The sequence below is a fragment of the Salmo salar genome, chromosome 06 (assembly GCF_965601325.2).
Source record: "Salmo salar chromosome 06, fSalSal1, whole genome shotgun sequence".
Taxonomy (NCBI): domain Eukaryota; kingdom Metazoa; phylum Chordata; class Actinopteri; order Salmoniformes; family Salmonidae; genus Salmo; species Salmo salar.
Window position 1 is genome coordinate 72,928,634 of NC_138296.1, and position 12,502 is coordinate 72,941,135.

Sequence of the window (12,502 nt, forward strand, 5' to 3'; positions counted from 1 at the left end):
AACGCAACAAAAAAACATCTCCATCCTCACGCCATCTTCTCTTGTTCTGGTTTGTTTTATGCTGTCACTGTCTCATCCTAATCTGTGTCTCCTCTATCTCCTTTCTATTACTGGACTCTCCTTTTCTGTCTGCTTCCCCCTCAGTCTGCTTCCCTCTGTCTGCTTCCTTCTGTCCACCCCATCCATCCTTATGTCCAAGTATCTATTTTATACTGTACTCCTCATTTTTTCATCTGTCATTCTCTCTGTCCGGTTGTCTTCTCTCTCTCGCTTCTCTTCCCGCTATCTCTCGCTTTCTTCTCTTCTCTCTCTTCTCTCTCTCGCTTTCTTCTCTCTCGCTTTCTCTCTCTCTCTCTCTCTCGCTTTCTTCTCTCTCTCTCGCTTTCTTCTCTCTCTCTCGCTTTCTTCTCTCTCTCTCTTCTCTCTCTCGCTTTCTTCTCTCTCGCTTTCTTCTCTCTCTCTCTCTCTCTCGCTTTCTTCTCTCTCTCTCTCGCTTTCTTCTCTCTCTCTCGCTTTCTTCTCTCTCTCTCGCTTTCTTCTCTCTCTCTCGCTTTCTTCTCTCGCTTCTCTCTCTCTCTCTCGCTTTCTCTCTCTCTCTCTCTCTCTCTCTCTCTCGCCTCTCTCTCTCTCTCTCGCTTTCTTCTCTCTCTCTCGCTTTCTTCTCTCTCTCTCGCTCTCGCTTTCTTCTCGCTCTCGCTTTCTTCTCGCTCTCGCTCTCGCTTTCTTCTCTCTCTCTCGCTTTCTTCTCGCTTTCTTCTCTCTTGCTTTCTTCTCTTTCTCTCTTGCTTTCTTCTCTTCTCTCTCCCTCTCGCTTTCTTCTCTTTCTCTCTCTCTGGTTAGGTAGGGGGCATCTGTCCTAGTGGGAGGTCTGTTTAGTGGAGGGAGGCGGGGTAATGTGGAGAGTAGGGGGAGGGACCCACTGTACAGGAGGGGAGGGGAGGGGAGAGGAGATGTGGGGAGGGAGGGGGAGAGCGTAACATGAGATCGCCTGCAGCGGCTCAGGCAGTCGAAGTGCAGACACGAGCGAGCGAGGGAGGAGGAGGAGGAGGAGGAGGAGAGAAGCTCAACTAGAAGAGAGAGAGCGGGAGAGAATGTAAGAAGCCAGTCACTCAGGTTACTGTTGTGGGATATCCGACCATCGGTTATGTGTGTGTGTTAGCTTGCTCCTCAGCTGCTGTCAATGTGACGTGTGTCCTGTCTGCATGTGTTTTCATTTACCAGGTGAAGTGTTTGACTATTGTAGGGCTGTGTAATGCTTGTATTTGTTCCTCAGTCGGCGTGTATGTATTGTGTATGTGTTCTCTCATCAGCGTGTGTAACGTGTTTCTAATTTTGCGTGTGTGTGTGTGTCTCCTAGGTGAGGTGTTTGATTCAAGCAGCACTCCTGAGTCTTCACCGACCCCCAGGATCCACAGGCGGGGGGATATGGTGACCCCCACACGCCCCCGAACTACCGAGGACCTCTTCGCTGCCATCCACAGGTACGCAATGGCACGGTCTCCTCCTCTCGGTTCATCGCTCAACTCTCCATTTATTTACTCCCCATACCCCTCTATCCTCCTCACCCAGCTCTCTCTGTCTGTGTCACGCTCTCTCTCATATTCACAACACTCTCATCCCTCTCCTATCCTCCTCAACCACCACACTGCAATATGGCTTTCTCTTACTGCTCTTTCTATCTTTCTCTCTCTCTCTCGCATTGCTTAAATGCAGCATGACACTGATCCTAACCCCTGTACCTTCCCTTCATCTTGCCATTCTCCTCAGCCCATCAATCCTCTCTCTCTCATAAGTTTAGCCAGGCTGTCCTTATTTTATAAACTCGGCATTGTTGGCAAAGAACCCATAATTAAGCATTTCACTGTTAGTCTACTCCTGTTGTTTATGAAGCTTGTGACAAATACAATTCAATTTGATTTGTACTTTTGTCAGGCAGGTGTCTCTGGGTCTGGCAGCCAGGCAGTGGAGAGCTTTTCTCTGTAACGTGTCTGTTAGACAGAGACGGGCTCACTGGGAAGGGAAACCAGTAGTACTTAATGGGTGCTGTTGAAGGGATACTGGATGGTAGATGGTAGCTAGTAGCTTCATTTAGCAATGCGCATGCCCCGCCTACCTGAGGATCTGTGTTTTTCAGTCATCTATTTCCTGTGTTTGAGGGGTGCAAACACACCCTGGTAATGGCTGAAATGGGTTTAATGGAATACGTTGTCTTTCCGTTGCGTCTATAACTAAAGCTTCGTCAGGGATTTAACGCATTGTCTCGACACTTACAGTCCTTTTTGAAAGTATTCAGACCCCTTGACTTTGTCCACATTTTGTGACGTTATAGCCTCATTCTAAAATGGATAAAACAACTTTTTTTCCTCCTCAATCTACACACAATACCCCATAATGACAAAGCAAAAACAGTTTTATTTTTTAATGTTTGCAAATATATTAAAAATAAAAACTGAAATCACATTTACATAAGTTTTCAGACCCTTTACTCAGTACTTTTTTGAAGCACCTTTGGCAGCGATTACAGTCTCAAGCCTTCTTGGGAATGACGCTACAAGCTTTGCACACCTGTATTTGGGGAGTTTCTCCCATTCTTCTCTATAGATCCTCTCAAGCTCTGTCAGGTTGGTTGGGGAGCGTCGCTGCACAGCTATTTTCAGGTCTCCAGAGATATTTTATCGGGTTCAAGTCCGGGCTCTGGATGGGCCACTCAAGGACATTCAGGGACTTGTCCCAAAGCCACTCCTGCATTGTCTTGGCTGTGTGCTTAGGGTTGTTGTCCTGTTGGAAGGTGAACCTTCGCCCCAGTCTGAGGTCCTGAGCGCTCTGAAGCAGGTTTTCATCAAGGATCTCTCTGTACTTTGCTCTGTTAATCTTTCCCTTGATCCTGAATAGTCTCCCAGTCCCTGCCACTGAAAAACATCCCCACAGCATGATGGTGCCACCACCATGCTTCACCGTAGGGATGATGCCAAGTTTCCCCCAGACTTGACGCTTTGCATTCAGGCCAAAGAGTTCTGTCTTGGTTTCTTCAGACCAGAGAATCTTGTTTCTCATGGTCTGAGAGTCCTTTAGGTGCCTTTTGGCAAACTCCAAGCAGGCTGTCATGTGCTTTTTACTGAGGAGTGGCTTCCGTCTGGCCACTCTACCATAAAGGCCTGATTGGTGGAGTGCTTCAGAGATGGTTGTCCTTCTGGAAGGTTCTCCCATCTCCACAGAGAAACTCTAGAGCTCTGTCAGAGTGACCATTGGGTTATTGGTCACCTCCCTGACCAAGGCCCTTCTCCCCCGATTGCTCAGTTTAGCCGGGCAGCCAGCTCTAGAAAGAGTCTTGGTGGTTCCAAACTTATTCCATTTAAGAATGATGGAGGCCACTGTGTTCTTGGGGAAATTTGTTGGTACCCTTCCCCAGATCTGTGCCTCAACACAATCCTGTCTCGGAGCTCTACGGATAATTCCTTCGACCTCATGGCTTGGTTTTTGCTCTGACATGCACTGTCAACTGTGGGACCTTATATTGACAGGTGTGTGCCTTTCCAGATCATGTTCAATCAATATCATTTACCACAGGTGGACTCCAAGTTGTAGAAACATCTCAAGGATGATCAATGGAAACAGGATGCACCTAAACTCAATTTCAAGTCTCATAGCAAAGGGTTTGAATACTTATGTAAATAAGGTATTTTTATTTTTCATAAATTTGCTAACATTTCTAAAAACCTGTTTTTGCTTTGTCATTATGGGGTATTGTGTTTAGATTGATGGGGATTATGTTTCTTTTAATCCATTTTAGAATAAGGCTGTAACGCAAGGGAGGGCAAAGTACGGCCCGCGAGACATTAAAAAAATTATAAAGATAAAAATAATTATGTATACCTTTTTTCTCCCCAATTTCGTGGTTTCCAATTGGTAGTTACAGTCTTGTCCCATCGCTGCAACTCCCGTACGGACTCGGGAGAGGCGAAGGTCGAGAGCCGTGCGTCCTCCGAAACACGACCCAGCCAAGCCACACTGCTTCTTGACACAATGCCTGCTTAACCCGGAAGCCAGCCGCACCAATGTGTCGGAAGAAACACAGTATACCTGGCGACCGTGTCAGCGTGCATGCACCTGGCCCGCCACAGGAGTCGCTAGAGCTCGATGGGACAATGAAATCTCGGCCTGCCGAACCCTCTCCTAACCCGGACGACGCTGGGCCAATTGTGCACCGCCTCATGGGTCTCCCAGTCACTGCCAGCTGTGACACAGCCTGGAATCGAACCCGGGTCTGTAGTGATGTGCCTTTGACCGCTGCACCATTCGGGAGGCCCCCGCAAATTGATTTTAACAAACAATTGGTCCCACCAAAAATGCGTCCCTCTGTTGAATTTCTAAATCACGATGTGGCCCTTGAGCCAAAAAGTTTGCCCACCCCTGCTGTAACATAACAAAATGTGGAAAAAGGGAAGGGGTCTGAATACATTCCGAATGCACTGTATATCACAAGACAGAGAACAAAGATAACTTTGTTTTGATGGGTGTGTTCATTTTTTGTGGAATTGAAAAAAGTAATAATTTAATACAGTTGACGTTTTTACAAATGAACTGGCTAAAATGAACACTCGGATTATAGTGATATTATGTCTGATCTTGCAAACAATATAAAGTATGCATAGATGGATGTAATCTAGAGCCAAGCGTGTTGGTTTTTAATCCGAGGGTATCCTGCTATTGACACTTATTGAATTATGCAACAGAACTTGGCAACAACCGTAATCCATGAGTCAGTCTAGACAGTGCAGGTGAGTGCAGGAAGGCATAGAAAGAACACGTTTTTGGTGGTTTCAGCCCTTTATGTTAATATATTCATGTATGCATATGATTTTCTTTTATCACAAAATATTTTTTAAATACTTTCTACCATTAGAAAATGTATATACACCGTGTACAAAACATTAAGAACACCTTCCTAATATTGAGTTGCACCCCCCTTTCTGTCCTCAGAACAGCCTTGATTCGTCGGGGCATGGACTCTACAAGGTGTCTAAAGCTTTCCACAGGGATGCTGGTCCATGTTGACTCCAATGCTTCCCACAATTGTGTCTAGTTGGCTGGATTTCCATTGGGTGATGGACCATTCTTGATGCACATGGAAACTGTTGAGCGTGGAAAAACCCAGCAGCGTTCCAGTTCTTGACACACTCAAACTGGTGCGCCTGGCATCTACTACCATACCCTGTTCAAAGGCACTTAAATATTTTGTCTTGCTCATTCACCCTCTGAATGGCACACATACACAATCCATGTTTCAATTGTCTCAAGGCTTAAAAATCCTTCTTTAACATGTCTCCTCTCCTTCATCTATACTGATTGAAGTGGATTTAATAAGGGACATCAATAAGGGATCATATCTTTCACCTGGATTCACCTGGTCAGTCTATGTTATGGAAATAGCAGGTGTTCTTAATGTTTTGTACACTCAGTGTATAAGTGCATTCTAAGAAAAATATTAATTACATTTAACAATATATGTTATACCTGAATTCCCACCAAAATCCCTGAACTCCATTCATTAATTATCCGTGCCAGTAAAATGTTTTATGTGCTATAATTCAGTCATTATCTGATGGATTAAAACAATTCTAAACGTTTCGAGTATCTTCATCCAGTGCCCAACTGTTGCATTGTTTTTTTTAAACCTTTTAACTATTTTATTTTGATGACTGTTGCTACTTGTTCTTAGTGAATGAAAAGCTGATGGTTCATTCATTATTGAGCTAGTTGAACCTAAATCAGAAGCCACATTCCTGATCTAGGTTAGAGGCTTCACTTAAGAGCTTTTCTGTCTCTCACTCTCTCTCTCGTACACTCTGCTCTTCCAGTCTGCATGTACTCTCTACGTTCTCACACATGTGCATGCATTCAATGGAGCATACACACACATAATTTGCTCACGCAGCCAACCGGTGTGTGTGTGTGTATCCTGGTCACGTGCAGCGGTATGATGGTCAGAGAGCTCCCGAGAATCACAGGATTTCATTTCAGGGGATTTTATTTCTACTGGCATTTGTGTGTGTGTGTGTGTGTGTGTGTGTGTGCATTTGTGGGCTTTACTTTTCCTGGTGGATTTCTCCTAACTCTAATATCTTTGTGTGCTATATTAGAGGCAAAGACAAGTTAGGCCTTGTGAAGGAGGGAAGCCTACAGTGTCTATATGTAGACCTTAGGGCACCAGCTGTTACTGCTGACGAGAGGTAAACCCGGCACTGTTTGCCTTGTGCTCCCTCTACCCTCTCTACTCCTCTCTGCCTTCTCTCACTCACTCAGAAACTGATGAGAAATGGAGGGAGAGAATGATTAAAACCTGAATGGATTGTTATCACAACCACAGTCGAGGTAGGATGGAACTGGCTGGAGGGATTCTAACAATCAAACATTGTATAGAGCGAAAAAATAATCGATGCACCACTCAAAACCAGTGTGATGGTTGTGTGTTTTGTATTTATTCATACTTTGGATCAGTATTTCCATTTTTCTCCATCTGTCTTTCTCTTATTCCCTTTGCTCTGTCTTTCTCTCTGACATTAATTTTCTCTGACCTTACCACCTTCGTTGTGTTTGTCTTTTATCTTTGTAGTTTGTGTGTCAATAGAACAGCATCAGTCCGGGGAGTTGGATGTGGTGTTGCCTGGTTAAATCAGGTGTGAGAGAGTGACATTACGTAACCCTGCTGCTATAACCTATGGGCTGATGTACTGCTGGAGCTCTCATGGGACCCCACAGTGTTGAGGTTGTATTTGGGGCACAGCCGTCCCTCAAACATCCCAGCCTCAACTAACAGACTCCTATCCAGTCTTCTCTCATATCTGGATCTCTCTCTCTGTCATGGAGTCCATATTACATCATGGATATATCGTGCTTGTCTCTATTTCTTGTTCTCTGTTAAAGATAGTTGATTTACTTAAACCTCTCTGTCTTTGTACCTGATCTGAAGGATTAAATGTTGCGTCTGTCTGCCTCATTCACCCTTCCTCTCCTATGTCATTAAATCCCTTTTGTCATGTCACTGTCTGTCCTCCACACTCTTCTAGCTCCACCTCTTCTTCTTCCTCCCTGGTGCAGCGGGGGAATGGAGAGTGAGCGTTTGAGCGCCCCTTGCCTAGAGAGGTTTGGCGTGGCAAGTAGCCCATTACTGTAATTGGCCCGTCCTGTATCTTCCCTGCGGTAACGCTAGCGCTGGATTAGCGCCATAATCCCCATGCAACCCCTGGACTCAGATTAATTATGCTGTTTTCCCCTGCGCTAATCTGATCTCCCCTGCTAGCCACGGCTTTAGCACAATGCTTATGACTAAGGAACGCATTTCTACTTTTGTGAGTCTATGGTAGGTTGACATGGTGGTGTGGAGGAGTTGAATGGCACCCCCTGCTGGCAAGGAGGCTGAACTGTCTTTAGATAATAATTTTAAAAAGCTCTGGGCACTTTTCCCAGTTAGTGTTGTTGATGAATTCCATTGTGCCACCTCTTAGCGTTCCCATAGATTTGCAATGTGTGCAGTTTTCACATTTGAATAAAATATTTAAAAGCACCAGCCCTCTCCTCCCCCGCTTCCCAGCCCCTGCGCCACTCACCCCCTCCATGTTAGATTATCCTCGCTGCTTCTAGGCTTCTGAAGCAATGCACCCTGGGATTGCTGGGGGCATTGTTGACATATGGTTGAATTGGGACACTGTTCAGAAGGGGTGTGTGTGCTAACTGGCATGTCTTATTACAGGAAAGCTTTGTTTTAAAAATAAAAGTTAGTACTGATATTCCATCATTGGTTGAGCCATAGAGTAGTAGAGGCTGTTTCATTGAGTGTTGAGCTGAGTAGATGTGTTTGAAGAATTACTTCTGAGCTTTGGTCTGGACTCTGGACAGTCTCCAACCACGCGCTCCCTCTCTACCCCTCCACCCTCTGTATATGTCCTGTACCCGCTGTCCTCCTACCCAGCCTGCTCAATATCACTAACCCTGTTCTCCTATATATCCATCACTCCAACCTCAGCTTAATGTCTCTAACCAACCATGTCCCTAACCAGGCTCTCCTCCTCTACCCTTAGGTCCAAGCGGAAGGTCCTGGGTCGTAAGGAGTCTGAGGAGGACAAGCCGCAGGGCCACTCCCCCTGTCCGTCTCCCCCCGTCACCCCCACGGGCGCCTCCCCCAGCCTAGTATCCTCGCTGTCCGTGGGCAGGCAGACGGGCTCCATTCAGCGCAACCTGCGTAAGTCTGCCACCAGCAGCGACACCTTCAAGGCTCTGCTCCTGAAGAAGGGAAGCCGCTCTGAGACCAGCTTCCGAATGTCGGCCGCCGACATGCTGCGTTGCACAGATCCGCGCTTCCAGAGGACGCGCTCCGAGTCCTCCCTGGACCCGCCCTCCTCACCATCGTCGCCGACAACACCACACAGCCCTTGCGCTTCCCCAGGTCGCAGCAAGAGGGCGCCAGAGGAGTGGGCCCGCAACGAGGGCCTGTCCTACTCCTCCCCATCATCATCACTGAGCGGCATGAAGTACGGGCGATCGCGCACGCCGCCCTCTGCTGCCAGCAGCAAGTACAACGCCCGCAACCGCATTCTGAGCAGCCCTATGACGGTCATCTGCGAGCGTGAGGGAGAGTTAGCTGAGAGCGCAGAGTACGGAGACGTCCCTGACAGCCAGCCCTGCCCCTTGCCCCTGCTCCAGGATTCCAACGTCACTTTAACTGAGGAGAGCAGTAGTTAGATAGAAGGAACCGCCCCCTGGATACAGGGATTTGAACTCACTCATGGTCGCCGGGGAGGGGGGAGGAGCCAATGATGTGCCCTCCAGAGACTCATGTGCCCCCTGAGCCCCACCCCTGGACCCAACCACCCCTGGCTCCAGATCCTGTAGATTTTGGACCTGGTTCTGAGGAAGCGGACCTGACTGGCCCTCAGACCAACCGGACTGTTCTTAGTCTGAAGTGGAGACCGACTCAGCTGTAGCTTTTCAAGATTAATTTTCCTCAATCACATTTCTGCATTTCATTTTCATAACCCATTGTTTGTGTTACAAAAAAAGTAATCATTATCGTTTTTTTCCAAAGACTGATTTTCCCGTTTTGTTTGTTTGCTCGTTTTAATAAAAAAATATTCCTGTTAGAGCTTCAGAGGTGCTGATTGTATTCAGGGTTGGTTCCTGTAGTTTTTAGGTTTCTCTAAGGTTAAGGGAAAAGCTAAGGTGATATGAAGGTATTGAAAAGTGACAAGTTGTTTTTATTTTGGCTGCAGTGGTGCCATTAGTTAGTCAGGCGGTGGAATGTGGAACTTGAAGGTGTGGTAGGGGCTGGCTTAAATGCAGTGTATTTCTGCTCTTCTTGCTGTTCATCTCCTGTTATCTTGAGTCTTAACATACCATTGCCTGTGAGTATGTATGGTAAAACAATATAGAACATGTGGCTAACAGAACAGTACACCAAATGGTTCCGGGACACAGCTCCAGCTTTGGTTCTTGTCAAGTTTTCTTTCTGCTCTTTGAAGTCTGTGGTTTGCAGGGGCTGGAACTTTCAGTGGTCAAGGGGAAGTGCAGAGGGCTCATGACTGCCCCCTAGGGACAGGCAGGTGAAGAGACGCACATGGACAATGGCTAGGTCTATTCTACACAAGACACACAGCCAATATGATGGATTTAATATGGAGGTTTGGAAAACCTTGGATTTTTGGAATTTTTGTTTATAGATTTGCACTGTCCATATGTGTTTCCTTTTTCTTTGTTTGTGTAATTTTAAAACCATGTGTTTAGAATTGTTTTATCATTAAGCCAGTGTTTAGGTATACTCCTTTTCCCTCACATGTTTGGAAATTAAGAATTAATCTTAAAAAAAAATCTAATGAAAAAATATTAACTATAAACTGTCATTTTTATTTGTGATCATTTTGGTTACCAAAGAGCTAAACAATTAAATGTAGCCTGCTGTTTATGCTAATATGGACACAATCTGAATCTGTGATTTGCCGTACTGGACCGGACCTATTGACCGAGGTCCAGTATTGTGGAGTTTGGTGAGATGACCTACTAGAACCTTCTAGGGCTTATGATTACGATCACACAGTTTACGTTTCTGCTAGGCTTCTCTCTCTTGCGCAGTTTTATATGGTTCTTTTTGTTTAAAAAAAGTTTAAGGAGTATTACTTATTTTCAAAGACTTTGTAATTTTTTTGAGTCTTTGTTGAAAGTAGTGTTTTCCTTTTGTAGACTATTTATTTTAAAATAGTGAGGTTGTGATGTGGTACTCCAACACCCAGCCAACCAGCAGTCAGGTACTCCAACACCCAGCCAACCAGCAGTCAGTACTCCAGCCCCAGACAACCAGCAGTCAGGTGGAAGTGAGGAAAGGTTTGGGGCGGGGAGGGATCGGGAGGTGAGGAAACGTTTGGGGGCGGGGATCGGGAGGTGAGGAAACGTTTGGGGGCGGGGAGGGATCGGGAGGTGAGGAAACGTTTGGGGGCGGGGAGGGATCGGGAGGTGAGGAAACGTTTGGGGCGGGGAGGGATCGGGAGGTGAGGAAACGTTTGGGGGCGGGGAGGGATCGGGAGGTGCAGGAATAAGGGGAGAGCCTGGACCACAGTTCACGGGCTAGGTTTACAAAGCTAGAGCAAATATTGTAACATTTATAGTGGTATTAAAAACCTAAAGAGGTACAACAGTGGTTAACAAACATATTCCACCCTGGTGCAAAAGCTCAGTAAATCTGACCTGATGTGTCATAGAGGAGGTGACAAGCGTGACTCTTCATACCCTCGTAGAGTCTGTAACAGCCCAGGTTTAATCACCTGTGACCAATGGGTCTCGCAGAGTTCAGACCCAGCCGTGATTGAGAGCGCTTCTCAGTCCGGCTCATGATGGGAGTTTATGAAGTCTCAATCTCAGCTCGCTGAGGAAGGAGGAGAGGGATGAAATAAAGGTGGGAGAGATAGTGGAGGCAGGCAGGCTAACCTCTTGTGTATATGTCTGTGTAATAAAACATGTTGATATTTAGTGTCTCGTCTCTCTCTCTACCTCTGTGTGATTCACGACCATCTGCCAGCCCGCCGCCCAAATCACCGCCTCATTAGCACCGTTGCCATGGCACCCACTGTCGTCTGTCATCCGGAAAACTTCAGAGGCCATCACTTAGCCCCCACTTCCCTCCTCCAGGTCATCCCTTATGCCTCTCACCTCTGGACGTCCCGTTAGAACTCTGCGTCACCGGGTGTCACATAATATTCCACTGTTGTGCCATCATAACTGTGTGACATATAGTGACACTGCATAAATGTCACCTCTTCTAATATTCCATGAAGACAGAGACCGTGTTGGTTTCTGTAATAGAGACCAAGTTATCTCCATGAAGACAGAGACCGTGTTGGTTTCTGTGATAGAGACCAAGTTATCTCCATGAAGACAGAGACCGTGTTGGTTTCTGTGATAGAGACCAAGTTATCTCCATGAAGACAGAGACCGTGTTGGTTTCTGTAATAGAGACCAAGTTATCTCCATGAAGACAGAGACCGTGTTGGTTTCTGTGATAGAGACCAAGTTATCTCCATGAAGACAGAGACCGTGTTGGTTTCTGTGATAGAGACCAAGTTATCTCCATGAAGACAGAGACCGTGTTGGTTTCTGTGATAGAGACCAAGTTATCTCCATGAAGACAGAGACCGTGTTGGTTTCTGTAATAGAGACCAAGTTATCTCCATAGGGACACTGGCTCGGCATATCCACCAATCCACACGCTGCTATATGAAATGGTGCTATATAGAACAATAAAGCAGTTTTAGCAGTGCACCCACTCTGACACATTATTGGGCTGACTGGTAGCCCGTACCACTTGAATATTTAACTGTGTTACTCGATCTCCCCGTTAATATTCCAGACAGCAGTCCCAACATTTCACTGTCACATCAATCAATGCGACGCCTCTCTCCCTCCCATCATCATTCCAGTGACATGCTGTGTTTTCCCTCTTTCCAATACTCAAGTGTCACTGCCCCATACAGACCCTAGTCAGCCAACCCATCTTCAGATATAAGATCATGGTACTGGGACATTTCCTATTGACTTGGTAATGCTCTTCATTATAAAACCTTGACTCATCTTTACGTAGAAGTCTTCTGTTTTTTCGAATATGCACCATTTATTCAACGGTTCAATAATTCACTGTACATAAGTAATTCAAAACTGGGTGGGAAGCAATTCCTTGTGCAAATAATATACTCAATGTATGGCATCAAATACAATTTGATTGAAACCAGTGGAAATATCTGAAGTCTCACAAAGCCACAAGGCATGGGACAGGTTTCTGACTAAGCAGCAGCAGACAATACAGCAGTGACAACAGCAGTGTCCTGCCCTGGTTCTGCTGACCGTCTGAACATGATATTGGGAACAATTCTCCTAAAAATAAAGATGAGTACGCATACACTGACCTGACTGTGAGAGGAGGATAGGAAAGAGAGATCAGGGGAGTGAAAGGTATGCATGAAAC

At 46.0% G+C, this 12,502-nt stretch overlaps 1 protein-coding gene across 10 annotated transcripts in view; it reads left to right on the forward strand.

Moving 5' to 3' along the window:
• nhsl1b (NHS-like 1b) overlaps positions 1 to 11,013 on the forward strand; it is a 169,076-nt gene extending 158,063 nt beyond the window's left edge. For 7 of the 10 annotated variants that reach the window (XM_045720938.2, XM_045720935.2, XM_045720943.2 and 4 more), the window contains 2 exons: positions 1,358 to 1,481; positions 8,079 to 11,013. In XM_045720938.2, coding sequence (XP_045576894.1) covers positions 1,358 to 1,481; positions 8,079 to 8,739 — 785 coding nt within the window. In that variant the 3' untranslated portion in view covers positions 8,740 to 11,013. Of the gene's footprint in view, positions 1 to 1,357; positions 1,482 to 4,980; positions 5,628 to 7,067; positions 8,059 to 8,078 lie in introns of those variants that run through there. The other 3 variants (XR_014392732.1, XM_045720942.2, XM_045720941.2) reach the window with 3 other exon arrangements.
• The last annotated feature ends 1,489 nt before the right edge of the window (positions 11,014 to 12,502 follow it).